The 22,389-nt window shown below is 34.6% G+C and overlaps 1 protein-coding gene across 1 annotated transcript in view; it reads right to left on the bottom strand.

Annotated features, from left to right (window-relative positions):
* MAP3K2 (mitogen-activated protein kinase kinase kinase 2) overlaps nt 1-22,389 on the bottom strand; it is a 103,527-nt gene that overhangs the window by 34,432 nt on the left and 46,706 nt on the right. Inside the window, exons 2-5 of the mRNA XM_043576474.1 lie at nt 11,060-11,128; nt 7,314-7,432; nt 6,645-6,685; nt 5,307-5,406 (exon numbers count right to left, since the gene is read on the bottom strand). Of these exons, the coding sequence (XP_043432409.1) occupies nt 5,307-5,406; nt 6,645-6,685; nt 7,314-7,432; nt 11,060-11,066 (267 nt within the window). The 5' untranslated portion in view covers nt 11,067-11,128. The remainder of the gene's footprint in view (nt 1-5,306; nt 5,407-6,644; nt 6,686-7,313; nt 7,433-11,059; nt 11,129-22,389) is intronic.

The following is a 22,389-nucleotide window of genomic DNA, read 5'->3' as shown; positions in this document are numbered from 1 at the left end:
TACAGTGAGTATCACCATCCCAAATACAATGAGCATCTGTAGCAGCTGCCATGGAGGGACCACTAACAATGTACCCGCAATCTACAGTCCACCTGGGGCTCCCTCTGCTCCTGGTGACTACACCAGCAATAAATCAGCTAAATGGGTCAGCCATCCATAGTAAACTCTAAATGTGGAAATCTGCTTTCATTAGCAGATTGGATCCTCTTATGGATCAGACATTATAAAGGACAAAAAGCCTCTGAAAGGTCTATGAGAAAGCATGACTCACACAACTTAAAATCAAATACTCTTTTCTTTTTTTAAAAAAATGTAAACTTAATCGCTTAGGACAACTGTCAATAATCTTCAAAGTATATTCCATTTCACTGAAAGGACAGAATAAAAATAAATGAACTTATTGCACACTTGTTACCTTGCTCTAATTAAGTACAGTATAGAAGCCATTCAAATGTAAAGGCCTAGTTAGTTTGGGGTCCTCTACAGTATGAATGCCTTGAGGACAGAGGCACTAATAACTGACACAGAGAATGCATGTCAACTACTTGGTAAATACTGTTTAATGCATATCATATGGCAAAAGCATCATCTGTACCCAAACCCACAAGCTGGCATGGTGTGCATTCTCTGCAGATTTCTTTATGGAAAAAAGCCATTGTTTTAATAAAGGCTTCCAAACACAAATAATGTGGATTCCAGACTAACGTGATTTCCACCGTACAATCCACTTAAATTTACTTAATAGGTACTTGAAATTATATTCCCAATATCTGTTTGTAGCTACTTTAGTAGTTTTGTACTATTCCAACTTACCTACTATAACCAGGCCTTTTTTTCCTCTATGAGAATTTTTTTTTCTAATAAAAAAAGAATATTAACTGTTTGGTATCACAGAATAAGCATAAATGAAAAAGAATATCCTTTTATTTTCCAATTGATTTTGAACCATATTGGTACATCTTGTTCCTATCTTTTGTATTCTTTTTAATTATATTTTAAGCACTAGAAAACATTTTAAAGCAAAGATGATTTTTTTTCCAGTTTTTCATTTGAGGGGAAAACCTGAATATTTACTTTTACTATACATTTATTGATAATTGGATCGCTTACTTCTCTAAGACACTGTTGCTTCTGGGGAGAAAAGACACTATTTAAATCACAATAACAAAATATTAACATAAATGATTTTGTTGTTCTTCAGTTTACTAATGTGAAATCTGGGCATTGTGGAGGAGTATATATATTGGCAGCTTGGGCTACTGCCTATGGTTCTCATGTGATCCCTTGTATGTTCTAAAGTCACCTATTACCAATTTTAAAATGAGGACTAAGAGTTAATAACAAATCCCACCTTATCTAAATTATATTAAATACATTACACAATGTTTTCCTGCTTAGTGAATTCATTTCAGCCTCAGTCATGAAATCTACTTCCCTCTGTCTTAATACTGATACATCAGTTGTGGGTTAATGTGAATCCTTCCCAAAAACTCAAAATTAGGTCCTGAAGCCCATGCAATAGAACCTAAATTTAAAAGAAGTGATTTATTTGCCTGACTTTGCACAGTGACACATGATAATAGTCCATAGAAAGGTTTTCTTCCTCTAACCATCTAAAATGGGAAAGATCTGGGGCACATGGGTGGCTCAGCTGGTTAAGCTTCCGCCTCTTGATTTCAACTCAGATCATGATCTCATGGTTTGTTCAAGATCAAGCCCCTCATCAGGCTCTGCACTGGCAGCGCACAGCCTGCTTGGGATTCTCTCTCTACTCTCTCTTTCTGCCCCTCCACAGCACTTTCTCAAAATAAACACTTAAAAAAGAGAGAGAGAAAGATCTTAGAAAATCCACTTTCCTTGCCTGCACACCTTCACATCTATCTCCCGTGGCAATACACACACACACACACACACACACACACACACACACACACACATGACAACACACATGCTTGACACTATTAGATAAAGAGGAGCCCAACTAACAGAGCCAACCAATCACAGCTTAAATCTCATTGTTTTGAGTCTGGCAAACTAGAAGTTTACAGAATAATGGTTCTTTTAGAACACAGGGATTTATACTAGAAAAAAATATCTATAGACTGAGTTTTTTGCTTGTCCATATGTCCACAAAACTAACAGACCTTATAAGCTTTTCCCTAGTACCCTCAGTATTGAAGGGCATGCATTGGGTTTGTCATGATGTGAATCAGGACATGGTTAACTCACAGAATCACAGTCTCAAAAGAATCTCTTAGTTGTGAGAAATTTTAAATGTGATCTCACCCTACTTAATGTCTCTTCTACCACATTCCTGCCAAGAGGCCACCCAGATATAATGGCAGAACCACTCACAGAAATCCTCAGAAAGCATGAGAAAAAGAAACTGAAAATGGGAGAAATTTTCCAACTTTTAGAAAAAGGGAGAACATTCTTGAAACTACAGATTAGCTTGGTGTCAATCCTTAAGAAAACTCTAGAAAAAATTATATAAACAAATTGGAGAACTCAGGGAGATGAAACAGCAATTCTAGGACCTAGAACAGGTACAATATGAGCCAATTATGTCAAACTGACCTCATTTTTCTTGACAGACCTTCTAGACTGCTAGACCAAGACAATATTGTAGACTTAATGTATCTTGGCATTTGAAAGCTTTCCATCATACAATTTTAGGCCAAACAAAAACAAAGATATATCAGGATTCCCCTAAAATCAAAAACAAATATATATCTGGATTCCCCTAAAATCATACCACAAAATAAAGACTCAAGTTCAAACCTTTGTATGTGGGAAAATGTACCAGGAAACACTGGTACAGAGGAATGGGGAAGACAGGAAAGGGGCCTATAAAGGATGTGTTATCCAGCAAGTTACCATTGTTGTTAAGTGGAACCTACCTATCCCCACCTCCCACACCATCCTTGAGTCTCATTCTCCCATCACCCCCTGGTACCCCTATCTGTATTTCTGCCTAGACCCTATGGCTATACCTCTAAAAAGCCCTCAGACTGGCAGGTAGAAATCAGGCTGGCACAAAAAGAAACAGTAAGTGCCAAGACAGGGCCAGGCAACAAGAGGTGTTCGTGGCTAAATGAAAACCCAAAAATTATTAAAAAATAAAATATTAAGGTATTACTATAGTATAATACTCATCACTTTGTTCAGGGATACTATTTGTTTGAATATGGATTTTTGCTTTCTCAAAATATGTTCTGCTTTCAGTTGTAAGTGGTTTCTTTAGACAAACTACATTAACATAGTTTTTGTTTTAAATTAATAATGACTCATTTGAAAATCTAGTATTTTCAAATATTTTTATTTGCTCAATGTTTTAACATTTGCAAAGCACTTTTACATGTTCTCTCAAGTTAATTTTTAGTAAGCTCTCCACCATTACTCCATTCGCACTAGCACTTTCCTATTCCTGAAACATAACTAGTCTTTTCCATCTTAGGATCTCTGTAGGTATGCTTCTCAATGGCTCTCTACCAAGAATGTTCTTGTCCTCAAACTTTTTGCAAGTTTGGCTTTTCATACTTCAAGTGACAGTAATTAAATATTACCACCTTAGTTCTTCCTTAGTACCATCTAAACAGAACAGGTACTGCCTGCCCTTGCCTTCATTGTTTTTCATGATATTTTATGCCTGTCCTTCAAAGAACTTAATATATTTGAACAACTCATTATTTAGTTGTCTGCTTCTACCACAAACACAAGCCTATAAACTCCATGAAGCACTGCAATTCATGAATCATGGCATTATGCCTGGCAAATTCAGCAAGTATTTTCTGAGAAAACAACAAATTAACCAATTAAATTGTCCCTGAAATTTTTAAGATTCAAGATCTTGAGATTGCATAGGATCTTAAAGAAACCTCAGGGATTATCTAATCCAATCTGAATTTTAAGAAGGTTCAAAGGGGGATTTTCCAGGGGCGCCTGGGTGGTTCAGTCAGTTAAGTGTCCGACTTCGGCTCAGGTCGTGATCTCACAGTTCATGGGTTTGAGCCCTGCATCGGGCTCTGTGCTGACAGCTCACAGCCTGGATGGAGCCTGCTTCACATTCTTTGTCTCCCTCTCTTTCTGCCCTCCCCTGCTTGTATTCTCTCTGTCTCTCTCTCTCAAAAATAAATAAACATTAAAAAAGGGGGGGTGGTCCAGAACACAGAGCTCCTCAGTGCCAGATGAAGCCCTTAAAATCACATGTACCGACACACAAACATAATGATCTAATCATATCCTAAGCAACTTGAAAATAATCCTTTAAAGTTTTAGCTAAACTGTCTGACTACCAAAGCTCTATTGTCTATACACCCAAATGTAGAGTATGAGAAAAAAAGACAGTTCATCAAAAAGTAGAGTGTACACAATTTCCAAAGAAGACATCCAGATGGCAAACAGACACATGAAAAGATACTCAACATCGCTCATCATCAGGAAAATGCAAACCCAAACCACAATGAGATGCCACCTCAAACCTGTCAGAATGGCTAAAATTAACAACTCAGGAAACAACAAATGTTGGCGAGGATGTGGAGAAAGGGGAACCCTATTGCACTGTTGGTGGGAATGCAAATTGTTACAGCCACTCTGGAAAAGTGTGGAGGTTCCTCAAAACATTAAAAACAGAACTACCCTACAACCCAGCAATTGCACTACTAGGAATTTATCTAAAAGATACAAAAATGTTGACTTGAGGGGGCACATGCACCTCAGTGTTTATAGCTATTCCACTCATTGTGGAATTTGAGAAAATTTAACAATGAACATAGGGGAAGAGAAGGAAAAAGAAGATAAAAATAGGAGAGGGACACAAACCATAAGAGACTTAAATACAGAGAACAAACTGAGCGTTGGGAGGAGTGGGTTAAATGGGTGATGGGGGCATTAAGGAAGGCACTCTTCAGGATTAAGCACTGGGTGTCATATGTAAGAGATGAATCACTGAATTCTACTACTCCTGAAGCCAACACTATACTGTATGTTAACTTGAGGATAATTAAAAAAAAAAAAGTACACAGAGTGAAAATAAAGCATAAATAAGCAGCAAACTTCTAAGTAATACGTATGTTTCCTCCCTCAATATGTTCTCACTCAATTACTTGCACAGTAGTGTCTTTAAATCTTTCCACAATGGAAAACACACAGTTCAGTTAGTTAAAATTTACAAATTTACGTGTTTTGTTTCTCTAGTATACCATATCCTTATCAATTTCTAAATAAATATTCCTAAAACAATCTCTTAAATGAACATACTACTTTCCAAAATAAGAGCTATTGAAAGTTAAATTGTACATGTTTACCTCATTATTGGTATAATGGAGATCCATAGACTGTCCAAAGGCAGTTTTAGCCTTAGATCTCAGATCTTCCAGTTTAACTGGTCTGGGGAACTGAAGGATTCTATGTGGACAGAATTTTAATATTATTAAAGAGCAGCTGTAAAATGTTCACTGAAAAAAGTGATTAAAATTAAACTTAACTATGTGACCTCTGTATAATGGAATGCAACAAAACTATTAAACGAATAAAGTTGTTTGTTCTTTGGAGATTCAAATTTTGATTTCTGTACCTTTATCAACTCAACATTTCTGAGGACCTATATATCATGTAAGCATATCCCCAAAATAAGTATTTTTATAAAATTAAAACTTTTTAATTCTAGTATTTTCTTCCTGTGTCTCAAAAGATTAGCCTATGCTGACCCTGGAAGCAAGCACCTAAGCTTGGAAATTACTATATTAGACTGTAGTATGGGGGAGGGACCATGTTTGTTCTGCTCACTTTATTCCTTTATGGTCCAATACTTACAGTACTTAATAAATAATGCTCAATGAATGGAAAGAATTGAGAAAATATCCATAAAAGAACAATAGGAAAAAAGCACGTTGGACAAGTGGATGGTATATGTGGTATATCCAATTTTGTTGACATCTCTGTATAAAACATTTTTACATCTTCAGGTTATATGACTCATGAGCCTGTTTAAAGCCCTTAAAATGGATGCTCTTTCACTAACTGGATTTAATGAGACACCAATAACAGAAGTGAAATCCCATCTTCTCTATCTCCTATTAGGCCTTGTTAACAATTTTGTTGTCAACCACCACCACCACCACCACCTCTACCACTGCACTAAGATACAGACACCCAATGGAAGGCTAGGCTTATCCCTCTGCTAATTAATTTACAGCCACCATTCCAATCATCTTCCTCAATGTTACTAATCAAATATATGTCATATGACTGAGGTCTCTTGAGAATAATCAAAATTATGAATGTTAAATCCATGTACATAAGCTTTATATAATATCTGAAGGGACAATACAATTATGATAAGGAGAAATATATTTGATTTCCACTGAGTAAAAATAAAAGGAAATAGTAATATTTAAAGGCTGTATTATCCAAGATTTTTTTATTTCCTAAAATAAAAACATTAATAATTGTTACTAAACTTTAGCCTAAATTTTGACAGACTCTATTTTAAGTCTAAGTACATGTTACACATTACCAAAGGACTATTCCATTCTCAATTTGTAAGCCATCAACTTTCACTAAAGTCCAGAAAAAACTTTTAATGGTTTTTATGACTTATTTGATTAAATCAATAAACTGGCATGTAGTGTTTCTTTGCTTACCTTTTCTCCCCTCTGTGTTCAAATTTGACTCGCACATCATTCTGTAATGAAATGATAAATCATTTCAGAGATCAGATAAAATTTCTACAATTTCTAGATATTTTTTCTTAGTCACTCATTTTTTTTCCCCTTAGTCACTCATTTTAAAAAAAAAAGCAGGGGGAAAGGAGGTTTCATTTTCAGTGTGAACTCCAATCAATTCATAATGTCTGTCAAAGAGCTGAGTTGAGAACTGTGTTGCTGACTCTGGGCTGAAAGCAAAGAGCACCAAAATCTCTTAGTGATCATGCCTATGAGACCCTTGCTAAACCTATGAGAGGGAAATACAGAGCATTGGATTCCCACTTTTTGTGTTGGACATCTCAAAGAAATTTGAGTTACAAAAATGAAAATGATGCTCATTTGTAAACAGAACAGACTACTTCAAATAAAAACAATTTGTTTATCTTAAGTGCTTTAAGAATGGATGAAATATCAGTATTAGAGGGCAGTTACTACATTCAATGAAAACTACCATTTTTAAAAATGCACACCCATTAGGAAAAATGTATGACAAAAAATATTTGATTCAAAAATGTAAAAGACAAACACTTTAAACAAACCCTCTATAAGATTAGGATATTCAAGGCAAATAATTCATACAATAAAAATATGTGTTTATTAGAATACCTGCTTTTTTGGTGATGACGATTTTGTTTTTCTGGTTTCCTGTAAAGATAATGCCGGTCTACTGGCTTTATGAAGAACAGCCAAATCTTGCATGATTGAGTTCAAAGCTTGCTGATCATCTGGGTATTTTTAAAATAATAGATGCAAAGAATCATAATTTCAATATGTATTTATCATAGACATCAAACACAAATTTGATCATTAAATTTAATGCAAAATGCGTTAATTTAACACAAAAAATGCATCTAGAACATTTTCAATGCCTATACTTCTATTATTTTGGTGAAAAAAAATTTCCATTATTTAAAAACTGAATACAAGTAACATTAAAACTGCACTAGACTCAAGCACTAGCATCATACTAGATGTTTACACATGAGACATTTATAGGCAAGATAAACTCATTCTGATTCTTCTAATAATGTAACATCCTAGTGTATGGGTGAAAACAGCCCCATCATGACAAATTACTTCCTGTGATTCCTAAATAAAACATCAATAGAATAGCTAAAATTTTAATTAAAGCTAGTAGGGAAAAAATAAATGACTTTCATCATTATTTGGCATTTATGTTCAAAGTACAGAATTCATTTTAGAGATTTTCATCAGTATTTCAAGTCAGAAACAAAAGGCTTTATCTGTGAATAATAAATGACCTACTGATATTTGTAAGTACTTCCTCACCATAAAGTTCAACAAGACTATATTTAATAGGCTGCTTAAGGATCTCAGCCAGTAATGACTTAAAATGTAACAATATAAGAAAAATGCATTCCTTTAAAAAAAAAAAGGGGGTGAATCCATAAAACTGAGTGAAAGGATCATGAACTTTTAATTTCTTCCAAACAAATAAAAAATTTCTTTCTAAGACTGTAAGTCTGAGTCTCCTAGTAATACCAATTATATGCTCTCTGGGAAAGTTTGGAGATAATTTAATTGATTTTCACTAGTAAATCACTAGAATTAAACCAATTCTACTAATGATAATCAGCAAATAATCAATAAAGGAATTGAAGGACTTTTACAGATTACATTTTAAGATGTAACCATTTTGGTGAGCAATAATTTATGTTTCAGAGTAGTAATAATTAAAACATGCTTTACCCTGTAAAGAGAAATCATTAAAAAGAATGTGGCAATTCAGTGGCTTCATCAGCCTTTCAAACACACAAAATAGCTGACTTTCCTAATGTATTAATTTTTTATAATACTCAATATATTCTGCTCTATAATGAGACTGCTTGCATATTAAATTGAAATTAAAATTAAAATTAATGCTGCCAAAGGTGTTATCAGTAAATTCCAGGTTTAGAGAAAATTTTATAATCCTTCACAAAATATTCTTTGTAAAATACAATTTCATCATGTCACCTTAGCCAAACAGCAACTGAGCCAGCCAGGTATAATGTAATCACAAAGTGTGTTCTGTCCACAGGTCCAAGCCAGAACATGTCATTTATTGATAAAAATAAATCTGCCCTTAGGAAAAAAATAAGCTGAGAATGATCTCAACTGGAATAAAATATTCTCATGTAACCTTCTCGAGAAAGGTAAGCTCTTTAATCCTAACTGGATTTTTAAGTATTTAAGTAATACTTTTAAGTATTCGAGAGAGAAGAACTTGAAAACTTAAAAGTACATATATATGTTCTAATTATTTTCTTCATTAGAGAAAACTTAAACACTTGAATTTAGATATTTTCCCATGTTTAATATCACAATACCAAAATGAACAGATGCCTGGCTTAAATCTCTTATCATATTTACATATACTAATTTCCTTGTTTAAAAAAAATGAGTATGGGAGTGCCTGAGTGGCTCAGCTGGTTAAACATCTGACTTCAGCTCACTCAGGTCATGATCTCACAGTTTGTGAGTTTGAGCCCCACATCGGGCTGTGTGCTGACAGCTCAGAGCTTGGGGCCTACTTCGGATTATGTGGGTCTCTCTCTCCCCCTCTTCCATTCGCACTGTCTCTGTCTCCCAAAAAATGAATAAATGTTAAGAAAAAAAATTTTTTTAATAAATAAAAGTAAAAAAAAAAAACAAGTACGGCTTCCTATCGTAGATGTAAAAAAGTAAGGAGGACCATTTGAATAAAAGTAACTTCACAGTGAGATGATATGCAAATAAAGGGCAATTTAACTGAGTTCCTTCTTTTTCCGGCTTGAAGAAGAATCACATGATATACCTAAGTACCCAATAAGAAACTTACTTTGAGGATGCTGACAAGATGTAAACTAACAAATTCACAAAAGATCATGCAAAGTGGTGAACATCCACTATAAGCACTCTTGTAACAATTCTTAGGCTGCTTTACTCTATCAAGAATCTCTGTGGTGGTCATTGGTACTAGGCAGATATGACAGGTTATAAATTTCTTAAAGATCATGAGTTGATCAAACAGGCAATGAGGATGCCTACAGGAGGAGGCCACAGTCTGACCAAAGGCACACAGATGAAGCAGTGGGTTTCTGACATGCTGAAAAGACATTTACCTGAACACAAAAACAAATTATTTGGGAAATAATTTCAATAAAATCTTTTATCAGAAAGGTTTAGATTCCTTCTATGCTTATTCATTATGCTTGTAAAATAACTACAGGAGAACATCCTCAATCTAAAATTCAAATACCTATGATTCATACTTTTAAATATTCAGTTTTCTGTGAATACCTTTGTATAAGTTTTTAAGCAATGACTATTCTTTGTGTTGTTGCTTACTATAGTGAAGTGTTATTTGAGAAGGATGGTACAACTGGATTTGATTAATACACAGCTCAGACTGCAAGTGAGAACAACCAAAATGAAAAGATGATAGGAGTTCAGTAAAAGATATCCAATTTGGAACTGGAGGTGAAGCTGGGCGGAGAATTTGGGCCACATGATGGCACTACACACATGGTTACAAAAAGAGAAATGAAGAGAAATTTAAAAAGCAGGAAGGTGAAGCTTCAGCTTACACACTTGCCACAAGGAGACACACTGAAAATGTACAGACCCTCCACTAAAGAACACTGACAAATTTAAGCTCTTTAGCCTATACTGTCACATACATGCATGTAAGAGTGAATAATAACGTTTGTTAAACAAGTGATAAGAAAAATGTGACAAAGATAAACATGAACAAGTATATGTCAGAATTAAGAAAATGGGATCAGTCTAGATTTAAAAACTTAGCTTCCAACTACTCAGTCCATTTTTTCCCCATTTAGGATGGGGTGGGTGCCATTTGGTCCATTTATTTCTAGTGTTTCCCTGTCCAATCCTTGCCTCATGTTGGAAACTTCAACAAGGGGAAAAGGGGAAGAAAAAAAGTAAATAACCTATAACCCACTCCCATACTTTAGGAAAGCCTCCCTTGCCATTAACATTATGATACCACATTACATAGTTGGGTAGTTACAACAATTCATTCTTCAGCATTTATTCAATCTTTACAAGTCAGGTTTCCTTATCTAGTATTCTCTCTGGCCATTAGACTCTAAGTAAATCTCAATCCATTTTAGTAGTTTATTTTGAATGTCCCTACTAGGATATCCTGCATGAAATGGTCATTCCAAATACGTAAGTTAACTGAAAAAAAGTGCTTTAATCTAAAATCTATTAAATACAAAACATTACAGAAGTCTATTACATCATAAAACTTCTTTATAAAAATGCTTGGTCATACACACAGAGAAAAATTTTTCTTCCCCATTTTATCCTTTAATTATAGATGAAAATTGCCTTTAGTCTGAACTCACCCATCATGGCAACCAGCTCAACAATTTGAAAATTAGGAAAATGGTTCTTCCATCAGCATTCTTTAGTGCCTGAGGAGAAAAAAAGATAAACACATTTAATCGTTAAAAAATATATATATATATATATACATGGCAAAAGGAACTCTGCAGATATGATAAATTAACAAATTTAAGATAAGAGGATTATCCTGGGTTATTTGGCTGGACCTAACATAATCACAGGGATCCTTATAAATAAACAATCAGCAGGAAAGTGTCAGAGTGGTACTGCAAAAGAATAGCTTGACCACTCATTGTTGGCTTTAAAGATGGAATGGGACAGCCATGAGCCAATGAATACAGGCAGCTGCTAGGATGTGGGAAAGGCAAGAAAAATGCATTTTTCTCTACAGCCTCCAGAAGAACCATAGCAATGCTGACACCTTGATTTTGGCCCAGTTAGACTCATTTTAGACTTCTGACTTCCCAAACTGTAAGATGATAAATTTATGTTGTTTTAAGCCACCAAATTTGTGGTAATCTATTATAGCAGTATGTAATGGAACACCCAGTTTCAAGAGCTTGCTAGAGAACTCAACAGACTCAGTGACACAGTAGTACTGACAGCTATAATTTACTATAGCAAAAGGGCACAAAGCAAAATAAGCTAAAGGAAAGGGCAAACGGGGCAAAGACCAGGGAAGGTGAGGGCTAGCTCCTAAGGATCTTTTTTTAATAAAGTCATATGAGACCTTTAATTCCCCCCAACCCCAGAAATCAGTTATGACATCACCAGGAAAAACTGGAAACTCTGCACTGAGAGTTTTTGTTAGGGACTGATCAATACATACCTTCTGCCTAGCATACACCAAAATTCCTAACTCCCAGAAGAAAAGCAGCTATTCAGCACAAACTATACTGTTTGTATAAGCAGTTTAGGCACAGCGAGCATTCTTATGAGTTAGGCACGTATGGACCCTGGTAAGTTCTCAGATGCTAGCCAAGGGTGGATCTTTTAAGCAGTTCTTTCTAAGGATATGCAGTGAGGCCTACCATGTTAACTCTTCTCCACAAGCAACAACAAGAAATACACAGGTTTAAAGAAACTGCACAAAGCAATAATATGAAGTGTTTTGTTGGGCACACAAGATACAATAATATAACTTATATAACAGTAACAGCACAAAGGGGAAGAATGGTGTTATATAAAAGTGTTTGCATACCACAGTAATTAAGATGGTATCAACTCAAACTATAATGATTTTTTGGTTTTTGTTATTTTTTTTTAAGTTTATTTATTTTGAGAGAGAGAAGGAGAGAGAGAAAGCATGCAAGGACAGGGGAGGGCAGGGGGGGTGGGGAGAGAGAATCCCAAGCAGGCTCCACACTGTCAGCACACAGCCTGATATAAGGCTCAATCCCATGAACTATGAGATCCTGACCTAAACTGAGATCAACAATAAGATGCTTAATCCACTGAGCTACCCAGGTGCCCCCAAACTACATTGTTTTAAGTTATTAATTTTAATATCCAGAGCAACTGGTAAAAATAAACTTTATAAAAGCGGCAAAAGAAATAAAATTAAATTAGCATACTAGAAAATATCTAACACAAAAGAAAGCAGTAATAGAAAAACGTGGTACAAAATGGATACAACACATAAAACACAAATATAAACAAAGTAGCAGATGTAATTCTACCCATATGTAATTACATTAAATATAAGTGGAATGAACAAACCATTTAAAGGATAGAGATTCGCACAGTAGATTAAAAAAACATGATCAGGTGGGACGCCTGGGTGGCTCAGTCAGTTGAGCATCTAACTTCAGCTCAGGTCATGATCTTACAGTTCGTGAGTTTGAGCCCTGCATCGGGCTCTGTACTGACAGCTCAGAGGCTGAAGCCTGCTTCAGATTCTGTGTCTCCCTCTCTCTCTGTCCCTCCCAGCTTGTACTCTGTCTCTCTCTCTAAAATAAACATTAAAAAAATTAAAAAGGAAAGAGAAGAGAAGAGAAGAGAAGAGAAGAGAAGAGAAGAGAAGAGAAGAGAAGAGAAAAGAAAAGAAAAGAAAAGAAAAGAAAAGAAAAGAAAAGAAAAGAAAAAAAACATGATCGGGGCGGGGCGCCTGGGTGGCTCAGTCGGTTAAGTGTCAACTCTTGGTTTCAGCTCAGGTCATGATCTCATGGTTTTGTGAGTTGGAACCCCATGTTGGGATCTGTGCTGGCAGTGCAGAGCTTGCTTGAGATTCTCTCTCTCCCTCTCTCTCTGCCCCTCTCCCATCAGCACTAACATATAAATAAACTTAAAAAAAATAATAACATGATCCAACCATATGCTGTCCACAACTTTAGATTCAAAGACAAAACTGAAAGTAAAAAGATGGAAAAAGATATACCACGCAAGCAGTAGTCAGAAAAGATCTACAGTGCTATACTAATAGAAGACAAAAGAGAATACAAAAATTGTTAGAGACAAAGGAGAACACTTATAATGAAAACATGGCCAGTTCATCAATTACAATTACTATAATATAGTATATACTATATTATAGTAATTATAAATATGTATGCACGTAACAATAAACTCAATATACAGGAAGAAGAAAATTACAGAATTGAAAGGAGAAATAGATCATTCAAAAATAATTGCTGCAGATTTCAATGCCCAATTTTCAACAATAGATAAACAGAAAAATCAGTGAGAAAAGAAGATTTGAATAACACTATAAAACTTCCACGGAAACTCAACCCCAAAACACATTCTTCAGAAATGCACACAGAACATTTTTCAAAACACACCATGTTAGTCAATAAAACTAATCTCAGTAAGTATAAATGGACTGAAGTTATATGAAGTCTGTTCCCTGACAACAATGCAATGAAATCAGAAACAGAAGGAAATTTGGGAAATTCACAAATATGTGAAAATAAAACACCACACTCCTTAAGAATCAATGGATCAAAAAAGAAATCATGAGGAAATTAGAAAATGCTTTGAGATAAATGCAAATGAAAACAAAATATACTGACACTTACTAGATGCTCCTGAAGTACAACTTAGAGATAAATTTCTAACTGTAAATGTTCATATTGAAAATGAGAAGGATCTCAAATTAGTAACCTAAACTTCTACCTTAAGACCCTAGAGAAAGAAGAGCATTTGAAACCCAAACAAGCAGAAGGAAAGAAACAATAAGGATTAGAGTGGAAAATTAGCAAACATTTAGCTAGACTACCCAAGAAAAAAAAAGACACAAATAACTAAACTGAGGTATTAAAGATAGAGCATTATTACCAACCTTACAGAAATGAAAAGAATAAGATAATACTATGAACAACTGTATTTCCAATAAATTGGGTCACCTGGATGACACAAATTACTAGAAACTACCTAAACCAACTCAAGAAGGATCTGAATTCAATATAAAAATTAATGAGATTGAATTAGAAATGAAAATCTTTCTGCAAATAAAAGTCCAAACCACATGCCTTCAAACATTTATGAAAAAACTACCACTATTAAAAGAGAGAGAACTAGAGAAAGAGAGAACTGAAGCCAGTATTACTGATTACTGATAAACCAGACAAAAACATTACAAGACAACTAGATCCCCAAGTGAACAGATATAAAAATCCTCAAGAAAATACTAGCAAACCTAATCCAGAACATTAAAAAAAAAGGGGGGGGGGATTACACACTGCAAACATGTGGGATATATTCCACAAAAGGTAGGGTTCAGCATACAAAAATCAATGTAATAAATAACATTAAAAAAGGACCAAAACATCATCTCAATAGACACAGAAAATGCATCTGCCAAAATCTAACTACCTTAAATACTTGAAAGACTAGAAAGATAAGGGAATTTCATCAAGGTGATAAAGGTCATCCATGAAAAACCCCACAGCTAACATCATACTTAATGGCGAAAGACCAGATGCATGCCCCCTTAAGATTAGAAACAGATGGCCAGTCTTATTACTCCTTTTTAATACTGTACTGGATACAGGACTAAAAGCACTCCTGTTTTTATAGAAAAACAAATAACACATAATTTTACTCATATGTGGAAGTTAATAAGCAAAACAAATGAACAAAGGAAAAAAAGAGAGACAAACCAAAAAAGACTACAGAGAACAAACAGATGGTTACCAGAGGGGAAGTGGGAGGGGATGGATGAAATAGGTGAAGGGAACTAAGAGTACACTTTAAATTCTTTTTTTTAATGTTTATTTATTTGTTTTTGAGAGAGAGTGTGCAAGTGGGGGAGGGAGAGAGAGAATCCCCAGCAGGCTCTGCACTATCAGCACAGAGCCAGACATGGGACTTGAACTCACAAACTGTGAGATCATGATCTGAGCGGAAATCAAGAGTCAGATGCTTAAGCAAATGAGCCACCAAGGCACCCCAAGAGTATACTTCTCTTGATAAGCAAAGAAATATACAGAATTGTTCAATCATTACACCGTACACCTGAAACTCATTTAACACTGCATGTTAACTATACTGGAACTTAAATAAGATTTTTTAAAAGTCACATAAAAAAATAAAATAAATTCATTTATAGTATCAAAAAGAATAAATTACTTAGGAATATACTTAAGAAAAATAAGTCTTGTATACACTGAAAACTATAAAACATTATTGAAAAAAATTGAAGATCTAAATGTATGGAAAGGCATCCCATGGTCATAGATGAAAGACAATATTGTTAAGATGGGAATATTCCCAAAGTGATCTACAGATTCCACGCAATCTGTATCAAAATTCCATTGGCCTTTTTTTTTTTTTTGCAGAAATAGAAAAGCTAATTCTTTTTAAAAAAATGTTTTTAATGTTTATTTATTTTTGAGAGAGACAGACAGAGGGTGAGAAGGGGAAGGGCAGAGAGAGAGGCAGACACAGAATCCAAAGCAGGCTTCAGGCTCTGAGCTGTCAGCACAGAGCCCAACATGGGACTTGAACTCACAAACTGCAAGATCGTTACCTGAGCGGAAGTCAGACACTTAACTGAGCCACCCAGGCGCCCCCAGAAAAGCTGATCCCTAAATTTGTACAATCCCCAGAAAAGCTGATCCTTAAATTTGGAAGTACAAGAGGCCCTGAAGAGCCAAAACAATATTGCAAAAGAAAAATAAAGTTAGAATATTCACATACCCTGATTTCAAAGCTTACTACAAAGCTATAGCAATCAAAACAATGGTAATACTGACATAAGAATAGAGACTGGTGGAATAGAACTGAATCCAGAAATAAACCCAAACATCTACAGTCAAATGATTTTTGACAAGGTTGCCAAGATAACAGTGAAAGAACAGTCTTTATAAAAAAAATTTTTTAATGTTTATTTTTGACAGAGAGAGAGAGAGAGAGACAGAGACAGAACATGAGCGGGGGAGGGGCAGAGAGAGAGGGAGGCACAGAATCCGAAGCAGGCTCCAGGCTCTGAGCTGTCAGCACAGAACCCAATGCGGGGCTCAAACTCACAGACCGCGAGATCACGACCTGAGCCAAAGTCGGACGCTCAACTGACTGAGCAACCCAGTTCTGGCAGTTCACTGGCACTGAACAACTGGATATCCACACGCCAAAGCCTTAAGTTGGACTCCCACCTCATATAGTATGCAAAAAATTAATTCAAAATCGGTCAAATACATAAATGTAAAAGCTAAATCCAAAAAAACTCTCAGAAGGAAACAAAGGTATAAATTTTCATGACCTTGGATTAGGCAATAGTTTCTTAAATGTGACCCTACAAGCACAAGCAACAAATGGACTTCCTCAAAATTAAACATTTTTGTGCATCAAAGGACACTCTCAAGATAGTGAAAAGACAACTCACAGACTGGGAGAAAATATTTGCTAATTATATACTTGATAAGGGTCTAGGATACAAAATATATAAGGTCTCAATAATAAAACAACTAACCCAATTATAAAATGGGCAACAGATTTCAAAAGACATTTCTCCCAGATATAAAATGGCCAATAAGCACTTGAGAAGATGCTTAATATTAACAGTCATCAGGGAAATGCAAATCAAAACCACAATGGCATCCTACTAATTCACACCCAGTAGTATGGCTATAACCAAAATGACAGACAATGACAAGTGTTGGTGAAAATGTGGAAACACTGAAACTATATGAATCACTATTTCAATTCTTAGGTATATATCCAAGAATACTAAAAACATATAACCACACAAAAATGTTGACACTAATATTCAATGCAGCATTACTTAGAAGAGACAAAAAGATAATGTAATTTACTCAAGATCATAAAGCTGGGCAAAGTTAGGACCCGAATACCCACTTCTTATTTCTCACTTAAACTTTCTAGAATACTATGTGTCACTCCAGTTCACCTTTCAAGAAAATGGCTAGCATAGGAAATTCTCCTACCATACATATAGACACACAGAATGTCAAAAAATGGTCGAGAAGAATTTATTCAGTATATTGTCTTTCTACAAATTTAAATTCTCAACTGCCTTTTTCAATTTTTAAATTAAAATGTTGAAGACAAATCTTGACTAACCTCCAAAATAAAGTATTCTGAAAACAAAATTTCTTCCATTTAAATCAATAACATCTCTTTCAGGAAAAACAGTTAATTCCCCAAACCACAAATTAAATAAAAAAGGCATCAGTCTAATGGAAAAGCAGTTCAAGGCTGCATTTATAAAAACAACTATGGGGATGCCTGGGTGGTTCAGTATGTTAAGCATCCTACTCTTAATTTCTGCTCAAGTCATGATCTCATGGTTTGTGGGTTCAAGCCCTGCTTCAGGCTCTGCACTGACAGCAAGGAGACTACTTGGGATTCTTTCTCTCCCTCTCTCTCTCTCTACCCCTCCCCTGCTCACACTCTCTCTCCCAAATAAATAAAACAGTCAATAAATAAACAAACAGTTCAGTACTTTTACCAATATTCTGAGGTTGAAATTGGCAAAAACATCAAAATATATAAAATTAAAGGTACAAGTTAGTAGGAAAAGTTAAACAAAGGTGAATCACATCTGTACCTGAAAGTTCTTATCTACAACCTATTTTAATTTTTGTCATTTTGACATTTATTACCATAGACTGATTTTGCCAGCTTTTCATATCAATTCACAGAAGACATACGCTTTTGTATTTATTTTCATTCAATATCTGTTACAGCTCTGAGATTCTTCCACATCATCTGTATGAGTATTTTGCTCATTTTCATTGCTGTGTAATACTCCATTATGTGACTATATCTCAATTAATTCACCTACTCTACTATTGATGGACATAAAAGTTTCCAGTTTTTGACTATTACAAACATAGGCTCTACAAACCCCCTTGAACATAACTTTTAGTGAACATAAACACATATTTCTGTTGGATATATACCAACAGAAGGAATTGCTAGGTCACTAAGACACACACATAGTTAACTTTAGCATATATGGCCAAACACTTTCTTAGAGTAGCTGTCAATCTATATCCTCCCACCAGCAACGTTTGAGAGTTCCAGTTCTTCCACCTCCTCACCAACCCTATTAGTCATTCTGGTGACGATGTAATATCTCACTAGTTTTAATTTACACTTACCTCATGGCCAATAATGTTGAGTATCATTTCAGAATGGCATAATGAATTTAAAAAGCATGATCCTATTATACAGCGTCTATAAGATCTAAGGACATGATAGGCTAAAAGTAAAAGGACAGAAAGATATCCCATGCAAATAGTAACCAGGAGAGAGCTAGAGTGGCTACACTAATATCAGACAAAACAGACTAGAAGTCAAAACTGTTATAAGACACAAAAAAGACATTAAATATTGAGAAAATGGTCAATTCATTAAGAAGATATAACAATTATAAACATACATACACCAAACAGCAGAGCTCCAAAATATATGAAGCATGAACAGAATTAAAAAAGAGAAATACATACCTACACGGTAACAATAGAAAACTCAATACTCCACTTTCAATAACAGAGCAACCATTCAGATCAGTAAGGAAATACAGGACTTGAACACTATAGGCCAACTGGACCTACCAGACCGATACAGAACACTCAATCCAAAAACAGTACAATACATAGTCTTCTCAAGTCCAAAAACAGTACAATACATAGTCTTCTCAAGTCCACATGGAACATTTTTCTGAATAGATCATATGTTAGGCCACACACAAAAAAAATCTTAATAATTTAATAAGATTAAAATCAGACAAAGTATTTTTCCAATCATAGTGGAATGAAACTAGAAATTAACAGCAAAAGGAAAACTGGAAAAGTCACAAAGATGTGGCAATCATACAGTAAATTCTTAACCAATGTTTCAAAGAAGAAATCACAGGGGAAATTAGAAAATATCTTGAAAAAGATGAAAATGAAAACACAACACACCAAAACTCATAGGATATGGCAAAAACAATGCTAAGAGAAATTTAGAGCTATAAATATTTATGTCAAAAAAAATTTCAAACAACCTAACTCTACATCTTAATTAGTAAAGCAAAAACAAACTAAGCCAAAAGCTTACAGAAGGAAAGAAATAATAAAGGTTAGACCAGAGATTAAAGAGAGAAGAGAAAAACAATAAATAAAATCAATAAGACCAAGAGCTGGCTCTTTGAAAAGATAAACCATTAGTTAGAATAAGAAAAACAGAAAAGATTCAAATAAATTAAAATCAGAAAGAGAACATTACAGGAATAAAAAGGACCATATCAGAGCAGCATGAACAACTGCATATGAAAAACTATATAGCAGAGGTGAAATGGAAAAATTTCTAGAAACATAAAACCTACCAAGAATGAATAATGATTAGGAAACCTATGATTAGTAAAGATAATGAACCAGTAATCATAAAGTTCCTGACAAGAAAAGCCCAGGACCAGATGGTTGCACTAATGAATTTTATCAAACATCAACACATGGTTTCTTCTGAAACAATTCTTCCAAATTCTGAAACATTCCAAAAAAATTGAAGAGTAAGGAGCATTTCCTAACTCATTGGACAAGGACAACATTACCCTAATACCAAAGCCAAACAAAGACATTTAAAAGAAAACTATTGGACAATTCTCTCTTATGAATATTGATGCAAAATTCCTCAACAAAGTACTAGCAGACCAAATTCAGCAGCATATTAAAAGGATTATACACCATAACACAGTGGGATTTATTGCTGAAAGGCAAAGATAGTTCAATATATGAAAAAAATCAATGTAACAGGTCACATTAGCATAATGAAGAGGGCAAAAAACACAAGATACACTCAATTGATGCAGAAAAAGCATCTGACAAAATTCAATACCCTTTCATGATAAAAAACACTCAACAAACTACCAATAGGAGGAAACTTCCTAAACGCAATAAAGAGCATATAAGAAAAGCCTACACCTAACATCACACTTACTGATGAAAGACTTTTCCTCTAAGATTTACCATCTTCAGATTAGGAACAAGACATAAATGCCCACTTTGCCACCTCAGTTCAACACAATACTGGAAGTTCCAGTGAGAGCAATTAGGCAAGAAAATAAATGATGAGCATCCAGATAGGAATGAAAGAAGTAAAATATCTGTTTGAGATGACACGATCTTATATATAGAAATGTCTAAAGATTACACACATACAAACAAATTCACCAAAGTTGCAGGATACAAAATCAATACACAAAAATCAGTTACATCTCATTACATAATGAATAATCTGAAAATGAAATTAAGAAAATAATTCCACTTACAACAGCATCAAAAAGAGTAAGATATCTCGGAATTAACCTAACCAAAGAGGTGAAAAACCTGTACAATGATACACTGCCAGAAACGCTGCCAAAAGAAATTTAAAATATATAAATAAATGGAAACATATCCCATGCTCATGGATTAGAAGACTTAACACCATTAATATGTTGATAATACCAATGTGACCTACAGATTCAATGCAATCCTTATCAAAATCTCCATGACATTTTTTGCAGAAAAGAAAAATCCACCCAAAAGCTCATATAGAAATCTCAAGGGACTCCAAATAACCTAAGCAATCCTCAAAAAGAGCAAACCAGAGAATGTACACTTTCTGATTTCAAAACTTACTACAAAGTTACAGTAATTAAAACAGTGTGGTACTGGTGTAAAAGACACACAGACCAATGAAAAAGAGTCCAGAATTAATCCCTTGCATATATATGGTCAAATGATTTTTGACAAGGATGACAAGACTATTTAATAGAGAAGGACAGTTTTGTAAACATATGGTGATGGGAAAACTGGATATCCTTATGCAAAAAAATGTAGACTGAACCTTACACCAAACACAAAAATTACCTCAAAATAGATCACAAACCTAAATGTAATAGTGAAAACCATAAAACTCTTCAAAGAAAATAGAAAGAAGAAGCTTCATGACATAGAATTTTTGCAACAATGCCTTAGATGTGACACCAAAAGCACTGTCAACAAAAAGATAGATTAATTGGAGTTCATCAAAATTTAAAACTTCTCATGGATGAACCCGGAAGGTATTATGTTAAGTAACATAATCCAGTCATGTAGAATACTACACGATTCTATTTTTATAAGGTATCTAAAACAGTCAAATTCATAGAAGCAGAGAATAAAATAGTGGTTTCCAACGACTGATAGGTGGGAAAAATGGGAAGTTGTTATTTAATGGGTATAAAGTGTCAGTTATTCTACAGGCCTACGTTCGAGAGATCTGTTGTACAACACAGTTCCTATAGCTAATGATATGGTATTATACCCTTAAGTATTCCTTCCACTACCAAAGAAAGGAGACATAAGGAATCTTTGGAAAGTGCTGGATATGTCTATCACCTTAATTGTGGTAGTAGCACGGGTACCTGTATATGTCCAAACTAATAAAATTATACAACACCAAATAGATAGTTTTTTTATATCAATTATACCTCATTAAAGCAGTTAAAAAATTTTAAAACTTCTGTGCATCAAAAGACACAGTCAACAATTAAAAGGCAATCCACAGAATGGGAGAAAATATTTAAAAATCATTGATCTGAGAAGAGGTTAATGTCCAGAATAAATTCTCACAATTCAACAACAAAAAACAAATAATGTTATTAAAAAATGAGCACAACAGGGCGCCTGGGTGGCTCAGTCGGTTAAGTGTCTGACTTTGCTCAGGTCATGATCTTGCGGTCTGTGAATTCAAGCCCCACGTCAGGCTCTGTGCTGACGGCTCAGAGCCTAGAGCCTGCTTCAGATTCTGTCTCCCTCTCTCTCTGCCCCTCCCCTGCTCATGCGGTCTCTGTCTCAAAAATAAACACTAAATAAATAAATAAATAATAAAAAATATAAAAATAAAAAATGAGCAC

The sequence above is a fragment of the Prionailurus bengalensis genome, chromosome C1, assembly GCF_016509475.1.
Source record: "Prionailurus bengalensis isolate Pbe53 chromosome C1, Fcat_Pben_1.1_paternal_pri, whole genome shotgun sequence".
In the NCBI taxonomy this organism is placed as follows: Eukaryota; Metazoa; Chordata; class Mammalia; order Carnivora; family Felidae; genus Prionailurus; species Prionailurus bengalensis.
The sequence above is the reverse complement of the archived record's forward strand: the minus strand, read 5'-3'. Positions and strand labels throughout refer to the sequence as shown.